This window comes from Colias croceus, chromosome 29 (assembly GCF_905220415.1).
Source record: "Colias croceus chromosome 29, ilColCroc2.1".
NCBI classification, from domain to species: domain Eukaryota; kingdom Metazoa; phylum Arthropoda; class Insecta; order Lepidoptera; family Pieridae; genus Colias; species Colias croceus.
This window is the reverse complement of record NC_059565.1, coordinates 2826026-2841255: the sequence shown is the minus strand read 5'-3', so window position 1 is coordinate 2841255 and position 15230 is coordinate 2826026. Positions and strand designations below refer to the sequence as shown.

Below are 15230 nucleotides of genomic sequence, written 5' to 3'. Positions count from 1 at the left end.
TATGACAATGTAGTGGGGATATAATGTGTTTTTTGATTGTAAATTATTTGGGACATCATGGTTTTATTTTTGTTGAAATAGAAAACAAATAAGAAATAAATGTTTTGCGAAAATTTATGTTGTTTCTTTTTAATAGAATGTGCAAATACACCATTTACAATTTTTTATCCTTATAGTTAGGATCATTAACTTACGTTATTTAAATACTTACTACTTATTACTTACTACCCGCTCCGTGCGGTTTCACCCCCGTGTCTCCACCCCTGTTGGTCGTAGCGTGATGACACATAGCCTATAACCTTCCTTGATATATGGGCTATTTAACAGCGAAAGAATTTTTCAAATCGGACCAGTAGTTCCTGAGATTAGCACGTTCAAACAAACAAACTCTTCAGCTTTATATTATTAGTATAGATACTTACTAGCATCGATCATATTTTCGCTGGCAACCCTATTGATATATTATTATGTTCAGACACATTTTCATTGATAAAATATCGATTTAATGGGGTTGGTTTGCGAGTGAAGGTACATAGGTAAGAAAATTAAATAAAACAAACATCTCATCAAATTATTATTTATTGCCATGACTAGAATATCACACGTGTTAAACTTATATTAACATTAAAAACAATTAGCATAATTTACAAAATTATACTAACTACAACACTTGTAGTTATAATTTGAAATCATTCAATAAAATTATGCATTGACTTTTACTTAACAAAATACATATTTCATTTGAGATTCCATTTATTATTCCATTAATTATTTACTTTACTCAAAAGAAAACCGTCTTATAAAATGTGAAAATTAATATTCGATCACTGTTTTAACACAATAACTATGAAAATTAATACTAACTACTAACTACATAAGATAAAAGAATTCTGAGGTACAGTCTTTTATTTGTGACTTAAATTATTACAATTAAATTCCCTAAAAACCAAACATGGCTACACTATCCCTTGGACACAGTGAACAAATCTTCAGGCCTATTGTATGTTTGTTCGCGGCCTTCATGTATCGTACCGATGAGACCAGCAGTTGATTGCATTGTCCGTACTGATTTCTTACCGTTTGGTAGGGAAATTGGTGGTAAGTGCTGTTCTGAAATAATTAAACAAATATTGTTACTTATTCATTTTTAATCATATTTTTTTTTCCGATAAAACAGAAAATAATAATTAAACAGCAGAAATTTACTTCAATAAGAACAATGATGAAGATAGTATATTTGTGTTTGATTTTACGTGAGTAAGTACAATGAAAATTATTTTAATCGTGATGCATTCAATATGTAGGCATTTATTTTCTAATTTATCTATTTAGACCACGCTCGTTGTAAAGTATAAAACATCGGAATATTTCTTTTAATAACTAAGCAGGCAAACGAGCTGACCGGTCACCTGATGGGGAGTGAAAATTCTTTTTTCAATAATGATTATTATGTTTGTTTTAGAAGGTGTAAAGCAAAACTACCTTCATTATTTTTCAATTGCATAGCAACAACACTCGGTCCCTTTGCTAGCGACCAAGACGGCACATCCCGTTTTATTGGCTCCAAAATATTTCTTTTCGACCTCATAACATTGGGTAAATCTCCCAAACCATTTACCCCATTACTGGGCAAATCGCTATCTGGCAACACCGAGCTGTTATTATCTGACAGCTCGTTTTCCCGCGCTTGTAAGCTGTCATCTCTTACGTTGCCATTCTGTCGACCATTTTGTATCTTTGACATTTGATTTTCGACCGTAAATATTTCTTTTTCGTCCCTTATTTGTGGATTAATATCGTCCGAATTATTTGTTTCTGTGCTTCCCTGTTGAATAATTCCATTGCGGGATTTAATTGAATTTATTCTTTTGGGAACACCGTTAAGTTTTGGTGTTCCAGTTTCATTAACGTTATGCCTTTCTATCGCTTGGAAATAATATTCATAAGAGCGAGAAAGCATGCTTGCGTACTTCCATACTTTATAGATATACTAGCAAATTGTCTTACAACACGTGTATTGACATGTTATCTTGTTCTAATAAATAATTTTTCAAAGCGTTAGAAAGAGACAGATACACGAAATGGTATCCAGCCTACTCGAAGCTATAATAAAATATCGACATTCCTAAATTGAACTTAATATATGGGCTTAAAGCCATCATGTAATCTGTATAATAATAATACATAATATATGAATATATTTTTGTTTGAATAGATTTGTACAATGTATAACCTTTTTAATTTACTCTTTTTTTAAATAAACTCCAAATTACAATTACTTTTTACAACCAAAAGTTCTTTGATAAAAAAGATTAGAAAAATAAATTAAATACTGGCAATACTAAAGTGGTCAAATGTTGCCATATTGAGGAATGGATAAACAACTTTTGGGGAAATAATTGAAATTTGAAGTTTATTTAAAACATTAATATTATGTAAAATATGACAATGTAGTGGGGATATAATGTGTTTTTTGATTGTAAATTATTTGGGACATCATGGTTTTATTTTTGTTGAAATAGAAAACAAATAAGAAATAAATGTTTTGCGAAAATTTATGTTGTTTCTTTTTAATAGAATGTGCAAATACACCATTTACAATTTTTTATCCTTATAGTTAGGATCATTAACTTACGTTATTTAAATACTTACTACTTATTACTTACTACCCGCTCCGTGCGGTTTCACCCCCGTGTCTCCACCCCTGTTGGTCGTAGCGTGATGACACATAGCCTATAACCTTCCTTGATATATGGGCTATTTAACAGCGAAAGAATTTTTCAAATCGGACCAGTAGTTCCTGAGATTAGCACGTTCAAACAAACAAACTCTTCAGCTTTATATTATTAGTATAGATACTTACTAGCATCGATCATATTTTCGCTGGCAACCCTATTGATATATTATTATGTTCAGACACATTTTCATTGATAAAATATCGATTTAATGGGGTTGGTTTGCGAGTGAAGGTACATAGGTAAGAAAATTAAATAAAACAAACATCTCATCAAATTATTATTTATTGCCATGACTAGAATATCACACGTGTTAAACTTATATTAACATTAAAAACAATTAGCATAATTTACAAAATTATACTAACTACAACACTTGTAGTTATAATTTGAAATCATTCAATAAAATTATGCATTGACTTTTACTTAACAAAATACATATTTCATTTGAGATTCCATTTATTATTCCATTAATTATTTACTTTACTCAAAAGAAAACCGTCTTATAAAATGTGAAAATTAATATTCGATCACTGTTTTAACACAATAACTATGAAAATTAATACTAACTACTAACTACATAAGATAAAAGAATTCTGAGGTACAGTCTTTTATTTGTGACTTAAATTATTACAATTAAATTCCCTAAAAACCAAACATGGCTACACTATCCCTTGGACACAGTGAACAAATCTTCAGGCCTATTGTATGTTTGTTCGCGGCCTTCATGTATCGTACCGATGAGACCAGCAGTTGATTGCATTGTCCGTACTGATTTCTTACCGTTTGGTAGGGAAATTGGTGGTAAGTGCTGTTCTGAAATAATTAAACAAATATTGTTACTTATTCATTTTTAATCATATTTTTTTTTCCGATAAAACAGAAAATAATAATTAAACAGCAGAAATTTACTTCAATAAGAACAATGATGAAGATAGTATATTTGTGTTTGATTTTACGTGAGTAAGTACAATGAAAATTATTTTAATCGTGATGCATTCAATATGTAGGCATTTATTTTCTAATTTATCTATTTAGACCACGCTCGTTGTAAAGTATAAAACATCGGAATATTTCTTTTAATAACTAAGCAGGCAAACGAGCTGACCGGTCACCTGATGGGGAGTGAAAATTCTTTTTTCAATAATGATTATTATGTTTGTTTTAGAAGGTGTAAAGCAAAACTACCTTCATTATTTTTCAATTGCATAGCAACAACACTCGGTCCCTTTGCTAGCGACCAAGACGGCACATCCCGTTTTATTGGCTCCAAAATATTTCTTTTCGACCTCATAACATTGGGTAAATCTCCCAAACCATTTACCCCATTACTGGGCAAATCGCTATCTGGCAACACCGAGCTGTTATTATCTGACAGCTCGTTTTCCCGCGCTTGTAAGCTGTCATCTCTTACGTTGCCATTCTGTCGACCATTTTGTATCTTTGACATTTGATTTTCGACCGTAAATATTTCTTTTTCGTCCCTTATTTGTGGATTAATATCGTCCGAATTATTTGTTTCTGTGCTTCCCTGTTGAATAATTCCATTGCGGGATTTAATTGAATTTATTCTTTTGGGAACACCGTTAAGTTTTGGTGTTCCATTTTCTGACAGAGAAGGAGCGGTTGCCATATACTGGTTGTACATATTGCCTATTAACTCTTCTGTTCTTCTGAAAAATATTTATAGTGAATTAATTGCTTCAATTTGTTTAGAATTCAATGTAGCAAGCTTTTAATAAAGACTTATACCTAGCAGTAGTTGTAAGAAATATTATTAAATTTATCAATTGTTAAGTACAAAAATAATATAGTAAAATTCTATGTTGTAACTGTTTTGTGCACAAAACTTGTCGATTAAATACACACAGGTAAATCTTTACATTGTTTTTCGTAATATTACCTTGTAAGCGGAATGATCACTGTTTGAGCAGCCCCTGTACTAGGGTGGTACGCATTTGGGCCAAACCCATCCAATGCTGGGTTGCTAGTAACCTGTCAAAAAATAAGGTCAAAAGTGCTTATTTTTACTGATTTTTAGGTCAGTGAAATTTCAGTTTCAGTTAGATATTGATTTGTTAGTATTCTTAAAGTAAGTAGACACTAAGGTCAAATGCTAAAACTGCGCTCCGCGGTTGCTCTCGTGTGGCTCCGCTCCTGTTGGTCTTAGCATGATGAGATATTATAGCCTTACTCAATTAATGGGCTATCTAACACCGAAACAATTTTACAAATCGGACCAGTAGTTCCTGAAATTAGCGCGTTCAAACAAACAAACTCTTCAGCTTTATGATATAAGTATAGATAATTCATATTTATACACTAATGTACCTCCATAACTCCTATTTGTGTCGTCCGCACGTGGTACGGAAAGTTCTTATTCGCAAATACAGGTAAGGTGAGCAGCTGAAAACGAAAAAAAAAATTGAGAACATTTTTTTTTTAATATAAATATAATAGTTACATGGATAATAAAATAAAAAATATAAACGAAGTACAAAAATATATTGAGACACCGCCATCTAGTTTATATTTTAGGAAATATTTATTGTAAGTAGACGAATAATTTAAAGTTTAATCGTTAGACTAACGAACACAAAGCAAAAGAAAGTTGAAAAGTTTAGAGATAAGATATAGCTAAGTATAAATTTAAGCTATTCTTTATACTTACCAAAAACATCACATGACCACAAAACGTAATAAATAAAAGCACAGCAGTCACTACACTCTCGCGAACCCATTTGTCTGAAAATTAGATTGACAGAAAATTCAAGAAATATAAAAAATGGATTACCTAAGTATATTCCTAAGCGAAAATAATGATAGTTCTTCTAACTCATCATTAGCCATTTTCTATAGAAATTTGACTTGATAAGTTACTTAATCTAAGTTTAAATTTCCTTGTCAGTATAATATATATCCTATATTACTTGCTCTGTGATAATATATTAATGGAGTATATGTTGTACATACCTATATAAGAATTAGCTGTAAGAATGAATAGCGGTCCTGCATAAAACCACAACGTGCCACAGATGAAAAATGGACAGTAGAACATATTCTGAAATAATTAATATTTTATACTTATAAATAGTCAATTTAAACATAATATTATTTGGCACTTTTTAAACGAGTAGTTAAATAATAAGTAGTTAACTGTTAAATATATTACCTTCTCTGGGTATTTCCGAACAGTAAAATACGTGGAGTAGGCGAAAGCACACCAGCCTGATATACGAAGAACTATTAATCCATAGCCTGCTGGACTTTCGTAAAGATATAAAACCTCACCCGGGTCAAACGCCTGAAAATAAATATTATAATATAAAGTGTATTTTATAACACCATAAGAACGTTAACAATGGGCACATAAAAAATTAAAGGCTACGCGATTTTTAACCGACTTCAAAAAAAAGGAGGAGGTTATCAATTCGGTCGGTATGTTTTTTTTTATGTATGTACACTGATTACTCCGAGGTTTCTGAGCCGATTTACGTGATTCTTTTTTTGTTCGATGCAGGATGGTGTCGAATTGGTCCCATAAAAATTTTTTTCGGATAGGCCCAATAGTTTTTATTTTATGTGCAAGTTTGAAGTCGGTTGTTTTTAACGCAGTTATCACTTGTTACCAAGTTACGAGTCTCTCTACAACTCTATAATCTTGATAAAACGAATGACAAAAATAAATGGTAAACCTCCATAGTCTAAGAACCAACACTTACCTTAGCCTGATATATAAACAACACAACATATGTGAGTACATAACAACACATAAACACAGTGAGTTTCACAGTGAAACCGACTTTGAGTCGACCACGAGTTATTGTATATCCTTTTGCTAATAATATCAGAAGTAGGAGGTATGTCATCTCTGATATTCCACATAGGAATTGACCTGAAATATAAGAGATAATATTTTAGCAGCATAGTTGTACGATAAATAATTGAACTCATAATTATTGCGCTCAAAAATGGTTCCAAGCGAAAACTCTGCCTATGTTAGGTAGAGTTTTGTAATGTGGGATACGAAAGACTTTGAACATTATTGCCACGAAATAAGGTGTTAAATTGAACACAAATTACGACATTTTATTGTGAGTTTAGTTGTTTATAGTATGTCAATGCTTCTAAATACTAAGGTACCTAATTCAAAAGAAGTACATAAATTGGTGGATTTTACAACCGATTCCATGTCAGACAAAAACTTATAGTAACTGGTTTTTTATGAGACTCATAGAACAAAGTTGTTATACAAAATTTTAGTTGGTAGAACTATGATTATAATATACATAGTTATATGGAGCATATGGCGGATAAGTTTAGTGCAGGTGCCACATAATTTAAAAGGAATGAATAGAAGCGAACTTAATAGTACTTAATATCTAAAAAATACTCATCTACTCAATTCAACTCACCAAAAATCTTAGCGTTAGGCGCACCCACACCATTACTAGCGTATCGTATATTAGCCAATGCTTGCATCAACACACCACAGTGTTGTGCTACTATCGATATCAAGAACAGCTTGTACGTCGAGTGCAGTAAGTGTCGAGATCGCAGCTCGACACTGCACATCACTACTGCGATCATCACTATTATGTACGCGAAGGTGTACGATAACAAGATGGGGAGGACGTCTGTTGTGGAAATGATCGTAAATATAATTTTAAATGTAACGGACATTTTTTTATGCTAATATTGAAGCAAACAAAAAATTGTTCGGTCAAAACACTAATTGCTCAAATTAAATAAATATTTTAGTATATGTATCAATAATTAGTATTATTTAAGAATCAATTTGTATCAAATGAAGAGATTCTTGGGATTTAAACCACGCAACAACAGAAATAATGTTAATTTTACTGTAGTAATATTATATTATTACTTAAATACAAGAGGTAAGTCTGTATTGAATAGATGTAATACTCACAAAACTCATCAGCTGAAAAATGTTTGTGCCAGAAATCACCGTCCGGTCCGTTGGTCATTAGAAATTTGTATCTTACATCCAAACCCTGGAAGGTACATTTTTTTACATTAATTGTTTGTTTGTCTTTATTTCACGACGCAAGTGAATTATTTTATATTATGTTAATAATATTATGATTTTTATGTTGTGATCGTTAAGTTTACCTTCGGACTATCACAATTACTTATAGCGATGAACCACCATCTTTCTCTAGCAGAACGAAATCGTCTCGAGTTGTGACACGAAACTATCATCCTCTCCGTCTCACTGAACCCATTTTGATAGGACTCTGAGTTTAAACGGCGACGCCGGTAGCGCTCGTATAACGCTATGGATCGTTTTATTTTGTGCTGCAATTAAATAAATATATAGCATTTTAGAATTATAGCTTACCGCCCGCGACTTCACCCGCTTTTTCTAAAACCTAATAAATTATAAACTAAAACCTTCCTCTTGAATTACTATATCTATTAAAAAAAACCGCATCAAAATCCGTTGCGTAGTCTTAAAGATTTAAGCATACAAAGGGACATAGGGACAGAGAAAGCGACTTTTTTTATACTTAGATGACTACATCTAATGATCTAAATATAAAAAAATCACTAGATTGGCAAGAGTGATTCAAAGTATTTCAACAAATTGTTAGTAGGTATAACTATGTAAAAGTAAATTACAAAAAAAAATCTCTGTTCGCTGAGTAATCTGTCTTCTAATCTTAATATATACAGTGGTGGTCACATAATTAAAGACACTAAGAGCATTTTATACTACCCAAGACACTTCTCTCAACATTTTTTTTTACACTACCATTGGAACTTGTTAAATAATTTTAAAATATTCAGGTATGTGTTGTCTAATGCTAAACTAAATTGTATCTACAAAACTTGTCGGTTTGTTAGATTTTATTCGGTTCATCCTTACTACTAGCAGTTTTAACCTAGCAAAGGTCTGGCCACATAATTAAAGACATTAGACTCGCTTATAAGAAATATAAAAAAAAAAATTATTTTAATGAGATTATTTTTACAACACAAAATACCTGACGTATTAACAAAACATTTGTACACTTTTCAATATTTGGTTGCATGTCCTTTGGCAGTAATGACGGATTACATCTCTTGGGCATGGAAGCAACTAATTTTGTTCAAGTTGCATCACTAAATTGGTTCCATTCTTCGAAAATGTTTTGCAAAGTTAGTCGATGTTTGATGATCGCTTTGCCGCGACTTCTTTCTTTCTTGATTTCATAAGTTTTCGATCGGATTTGAATCCGGACTGTGAGGGGGCCAATCCAAAACAGTTACAGATTGGTTCCTTAACAAGCACTTCACTACTTTTGCTGTGTGCTTGGGATCATTATCGTGTTGAAAAGTCCAAACAACAGGTAAATTTTCATCTGCATAGGGCAGCATGGATTGCTCTAAAATATACTTGTACTGGAATTTATCCATGTTGCCTTCAGTCTGTCTTTTTGACAGGTCCAACACCAAGTCCAGAAAAACAGCGCCACACTTTGATATTTCCACCCCCATGTATGACTACTTTTTAGAGTATCTTGGATCCATTTCCTTATTGAGATGGCGTCTTACATATTGTTTTCTGACAGAATTAATCATATTAATCTTAGTTTCATGCAGAAACAGCACATGTTTCCATTCTCGTTCAGTCCAGTGTTCGTATTTTGTAGCAAAGTGAAATCTTGCCTTCACATTTTGTTTTTTCAAAAGTGGTACTTTCCGAGATACTCTTCAGTGCAAGTTTTCCTCACACAGTCTCCGTCTAATTGTGCTTGCAGACCCCCCTTCAAGCCTGCTGCACAATACAACTCTGAACTGTATCAGTTCCGACCCTTTAAATGGATCTTTTTAGCCAACAACACCATTTTTGAATCTTTCGGCCGAGTAGTTTCACTTGGTTTTGCTTTTCTGAGTACGTTTTCGGTCGTGTGGAACATCTTGACATATTTTATAGCATTCATAACCATATCCTTGAAACAGTTTAATGGAACAACATGGAAGTTAGAAATATTTTTTCTTGCGGAGGAGTCGCAACCCTTGTTTTTAACCATAGTAATTGATATTAAAACTATTAAACGTATGAATTTAAATTTTAAAAGTTAAAAATAACCAAAAAAAATTATAGTGTCAACGATTTATGAAATTACGAGCCAAAAGGAAGTAAAGCACAAAGCTGTTTCTTTTTATTTATAAAAAATTGTAACTCATTTCTTGTTGTCTTTAATTAAGTGGCCAGCTATACGTACGTTAACAAAGTTTGTGTTACATTCCCACAGAGAGCAAGTGTCGAAACTAACAAGGAATATAACTATTTTTTGTCCCTCATTTTAAAGAACATATTGTCTTGTATGGTTTAATAAAAATAATACTAGATTAAATACCTTTTTCAGATAATTGTACTACCTAATGTAAATCTTTTATGGTCAATTCGGGGGTGTCTTTAATTATGTGACCACCACTGTATATAAATCTCGTGTCACAATGTTTGTCCTCAATGGACTCCTAAACCACTTAACCGATTATAATAAAATGCGCAGACCATGTGCAGTTCGATCCAACTTGAGAAATAGGATAGTTTAAATCTCAAATCGTTTTAGAGAAAGCGGGCGAAGCCGCGGGCGGTAAGCTAGTTAATTATAACTTCTTAATTTTAATAACCAAGATTAATGGTATTTTCTATATATATTTAAATGAAAATAATATTTTCTGCCTTTACAAAAAGTTTGCAGAAATCGTTCCAGACAAAATATTTTATATTCGAAAAATATTTAAGAAAAAGACAATAAAAATGATGTGCGTATAATTTTTTTAATTAATTTCATACAGAAAATTGCAACACTGCAACACAATGTTGGCCTATGAATTTAAATACTTACACCGCTATGATTAAAATTATTATCAAACAGAATCTCAACATCTTTCAAGTTCTCTGACAGGCTACTATTTTTTTCAGGACCTATATTCTCCCATAATTCATTTTCTGGTATTTCTGTAGTAGCATTAAAGTCATCTGGTATCAATTCGTACCATGTGGTAGAATTTGTAGATTTAGTAGTAACATCCATGGTAGATTTTGTTGGTGATGTGGTAGTTTTTAAAAACTGGTCGTAGTACGCTGGATCGGATGGTAGATCGTTTTTATTTGGATTCGTTTTTGGTTTCGCTGTAGTTTTAGCTTTAGGTTTAGGAGATGTACTGAAAATAAATGGATTTTCACATTATTTTAAATAGCTAACTATGTAGTTATATATTTTTAAAATGGGAAGAAAAAATATTTCATTTCGTACAGGCATGAAATCTATATTTTCCATATAGTGCTTCACAGTGACTACATTTTATATCATTTTTTAATTGGCTTAACACAATAACTTAACATAACACACATCTAATAATTATCCCAAACCAACTTAACCACAAACTAAAGTGATAAAGACTTAAGTTATAACACTAGCGCCAGTCTTTAGGCCAGCTAGTTAGCTTAGTTAGTAGATACTTACCTCTTAGCAGCAGGCAGTTCTTTATTCGCTCTGGTGACTATACATCCAGAATATTCAGTATCTGGATACCAGTGGGATAACTTGACCATCTGGTTTTGTCCCCCCTTGTTGAGTATTGCTTCACGGTCTTTGCAAGTCTGTGAATTTTATTATAATAACAAAATATTTTTTTAAATATTTCGATTTGAAATAAAACAATGAATATAAATAAATACACAATTAAACATTTTCAACTAAATAATAGCAAAGAGTGCACCTAAAGCATGCAAAAAAAGCAGAATATACCATTAATGAGAAGAAATTTTTGTCACTACTAATGCAGATACTACGTAACTACCATAAATATAATTAATTTCAGACACTTGATAAGTTTTTGTGCGATTAAGAACCAAACAGATACTTTTTGTAATATTTTACAAAATTAAAAACACAATAAGTATCTAACAATTACATTTATTTCTTCTATCCTAATAATATAATGCATATTTCAATACACACCATGCTACTATGATACACAGCGGGCCACTGCGATTCGTCATCATAATATAACAGCAAGTTTGGAGTCCCCATGTCCCTCTCAAATTCTATGAGGTATTCGAACTGGCCCTCTAGTGAGAGAAAACAGAAACGGGCTAGGAACGCCCAGTTCTGGAAATAAATTTTTTGTCTATGTTTACATTTAATTTTTCAAGAATTGAAAAAGTCGAGGCGAGTTTCGAACCCGCGCCTTTCGCCAAACCAAGGCGACGATAATATTATATGTAGGTAATAGGGCGGTTGCTTTAGTCGCCCTAAACGCAAAATTTTCAGCAAAATACCTACAAATTGTAAGTGTTGTAAACTACGAGTTTTATTTTGGTATTTTCTAGGGTTTGATTTTACGCGAGTATTATACATTTAGAAATTAAAGACTTTAGTTTTATTTTACTGACTCATTTAATAAATTACTTTTATTTTGTAATTATCATAACGCCGAAGGGAAAATTGGGAATGGGAAACATGGGAAATTTAAGTACCTAGAGCGCTGACTGGCGCTCGAAATCTCACCCTACAAAGATCAAGAGTTAGTACTGAGTACATACTACGATTTTCTAAAGTACATTAAATTCCTAGCTTTCCTCGCGTCCTTGCTAGCTTTGTGGAAAACTTTACAAAAAAACGTGGGTAGGTAAAACCTATGTTACTCTATAGTTTCATCCAAATCGGTGGTAAATGTCAAAATATTATGTTATTACGATTCAAAAGTGCTTTTAGAAGAAGTCTAATTGAATAAATAAATATTTGAGTTTGAGTTTGAATGCATCTTTCGTGAAAGAGTCACACACATCCTCATAAACTATCGTAGGTATTTATAATATTAGTAGGACAGAATATGTTTACCTCTTTTGTGTTGATTCTTCCCTCCACCCACTTCCCGACAACGCTCCCTAGCGACGCAATCAGGATATTTACAAATAGGCATTTCTTTAGCGTCATATTGATTTAATAATTCCCTGGTTTCTGTAATGGGTGCTATTATAATGACGGAGAAAAATTAGGGACACTTAAAATATCATCACATTTCATCGATTTATAAATCGAGAAGTTTATTCATAATGAATATATCGTGTAAAATTTCTGTAAAATGTTAATCAAATATTCAAATTCTTTTTTAGATGGTAGTTACAAAAAAGATCTTCAGTTAAAAATGATATTATTTAATGGTTTTTCTACCAAGTGTTGTCTGGAAGAAACGATATTAACTACTTACGCTTTAAATATGTTATTTCATCTACATAATATTAAATTAAATTGTAAAACTATTAAAGCTTGATAAGCAGTTTCAATTTGAAATCTTCTTCTATTATGTAGCCTCTACTGTCGCATACATACTCACATGATGTAGGTTTATTTTACCTTTTGACTAGCCACTTAATAAATCTAAACTTATGAAATTATAACTTATCCTAAACTCATTTTAACTATAAAATCGAACAAAGGAGATTTCTTTCACAAATAATATTAATTTCCCGTTCGGCTTATTTTGATTCGTATTTGTTTGGACCCACCATTGCCTAGGTTACGGGTAGCGTGCTGCGTGCATGCTATCTTTTAATTTAGTTGCGTTCAATGCTCTTTTTCTTTATTATAATGTAAAATGTATGTATATAATGAAAATTAAGCAAAAAATCAGCCGTTAGCGGAAATAATTCCTGTAGTTTTGAAAATCGCTACAGTTATTCCTTGACATGTCCATGTCGTGGCCATATCGTAGATTTTCTCATTTCATGAAATGATTGATCATTGACATGAAAAAACCGCGCGTTTAGTTGGCCATATCGAGAAACGAAAACACATCATGATGTGGCCAATATACATTCAACCATTTCATGAAATGCGAGCATTTCACGAAATGATCGATCATTTCATGAAATGAGCAAATCCACGATATGGCCACGACATCCATATGATCATATCGAAAGTCCTCAAGGGTGAGGGGTGAGCTAAGGGTGTAGAGGGAATTCAAAGGGCCCTTTTTTAGATTTTTCCTTTTAAGTCTAAAACCTACAAACCATAAACACACCACAAATAGCATCACGGTTTCTTCTAGGAAAATATTCTACATAAAATTTCCTAAGTAATCTCTACTTTATTAATATTATAAATGCGAAAGTAACTCTACTCTGTCTGTCTGTCTTTTACGCTTTCCCGCTTAAACCTCTCAACCGATTTTGATGAAATTTGGCACATACATTCTTTAAGACCCTGAGAAAGAACATAGGCTACCTTTTATTGCGAAATATGTACCACGGGCGAAGCCGGAGCGGACCGATAGTTGTTCTATATTTTTTTTGTACGATATTATATACGTAATGACAACTTCAAAAGTTTTTTTTTTATACCCAATGTCTGTGCAACTTATTAACATTTAGAATAGTGTCTAAAGCAGAACTTGCATCATTTTTGTTTAGTTTTTAGAGGATCCGAAATCCGATCCGATCCGATCTTATCGAATTATCCACTAGCGACTAGACACTAAAGCTTATTTACAGTTAGAACAAAATCTAAACAAGAAATTTCTTCAAAATCTGCTCAATACTTTAGAAGGTCTTCAATACAAACACATAAAAATATAAGCATAAGTAGAAATAAAACAAGGCATATACAAGTATAATTCGTATATTTTATACATTTAGGGCCGATTTTTCAATGCCCAGATAAACAGCTAGATAGACTTTATTCTTCAGTTAACAAAATATTCAATTTTTCAATAGACGAATAGGACTTAACTATCGAATAACTACGTTATTTGAGGAATAAATCTATCTGCTGCTCCAACGGCCAGATAGTGTGCTATTCGACGATTAGACGTTTGATTTGACAACTGACGCGTCAAATTTGGGATATTTTCGTATGTAATAACATAGAGCGTAGAATTTGTACAATAAAGCCTCTTTCTATAAAATAATTATCAATTAAAATCATATTGAAATTGATGTTTTTGATAGTACCTACTGATGATCATGCCATTGAAAATTTGCCGGACGCTGCCTTTATGTCGTTTCCATCGTAAAATATATACATTTTAACACAAATTTAATCAAAACTCTTTACTCGAATCAAAACAATAATCAACAATCATAGAACACAAGATAAACTTAAAATGCACTCCTGACGTGAGTCATAATGACGGTTGTTGACATATTGCAAGTTGACTCTATCCCGCTCTAACCTGACTAATTTAATATGTTTGTTTCGCCACTCCAAGAGCAGAGCTGCCAATATGGAAATATTTGGTCAGATAGTTATTCATCAAATAAATCACGATTGAAAAATAGGCGAGCTGTTATGAGTTAGATAAACAATTGAATAAATCTATTCGAGGGGTAGTTATTAGACTGTTTATCTGGGCATTGAAAAATCGGCCCTTAAAATAATAACTATTAACAATACTTTTGATTTGGCCAAAACAAGTGGAATATAATTTATATAATTAAAAAAAAACGTCCATCGACATACTTATTAACTTATT

At 32.1% G+C, this 15230-nt stretch overlaps 1 protein-coding gene across 1 annotated transcript; it reads right to left on the bottom strand.

The window, feature by feature from the left end:
• Nucleotides 1-896: 896 nt before the first annotated feature.
• On the bottom strand, nt 897-12694 carry LOC123704265. The gene is made up of 18 exons (XM_045652575.1): nt 12599-12694; nt 11717-11866; nt 11219-11355; nt 10598-10916; nt 7869-8054; nt 7666-7750; nt 7151-7372; nt 6458-6630; nt 5908-6039; nt 5709-5796; nt 5407-5480; nt 5067-5141; nt 4639-4730; nt 3924-4408; nt 3404-3551; nt 3027-3031; nt 1483-1926; nt 897-1110 (listed from the first exon to the last, which is right to left on the bottom strand). Exons 1-18 carry the CDS (start codon nt 12692-12694, stop codon nt 962-964), a joined length of 3060 nt encoding a protein of 1019 aa, XP_045508531.1. The 3' UTR covers nt 897-961.
• Between the last annotated feature and the right edge of the window lie 2536 nt (nt 12695-15230).

Excerpts from the sequence above, each read along its gene's own strand:
- LOC123704265 (XM_045652575.1), bottom strand. The coding sequence starts at position 12,694 with ATGACGCTAAAGAAATGCCTATTTGTAAATATCCTGATTGCGTCGCTA. Across the intron at positions 5,797-5,907 it reads TTCGGAAATACCCAGAGAAG|AATATGTTCTACTGTCCATT; the intron begins GTAATATATTTA and ends TAATTATTTCAG. Across the intron at positions 5,142-5,406 it reads GTGGTCATGTGATGTTTTTG|CTGCTCACCTTACCTGTATT; the intron begins GTAAGTATAAAG and ends TTTCGTTTTCAG.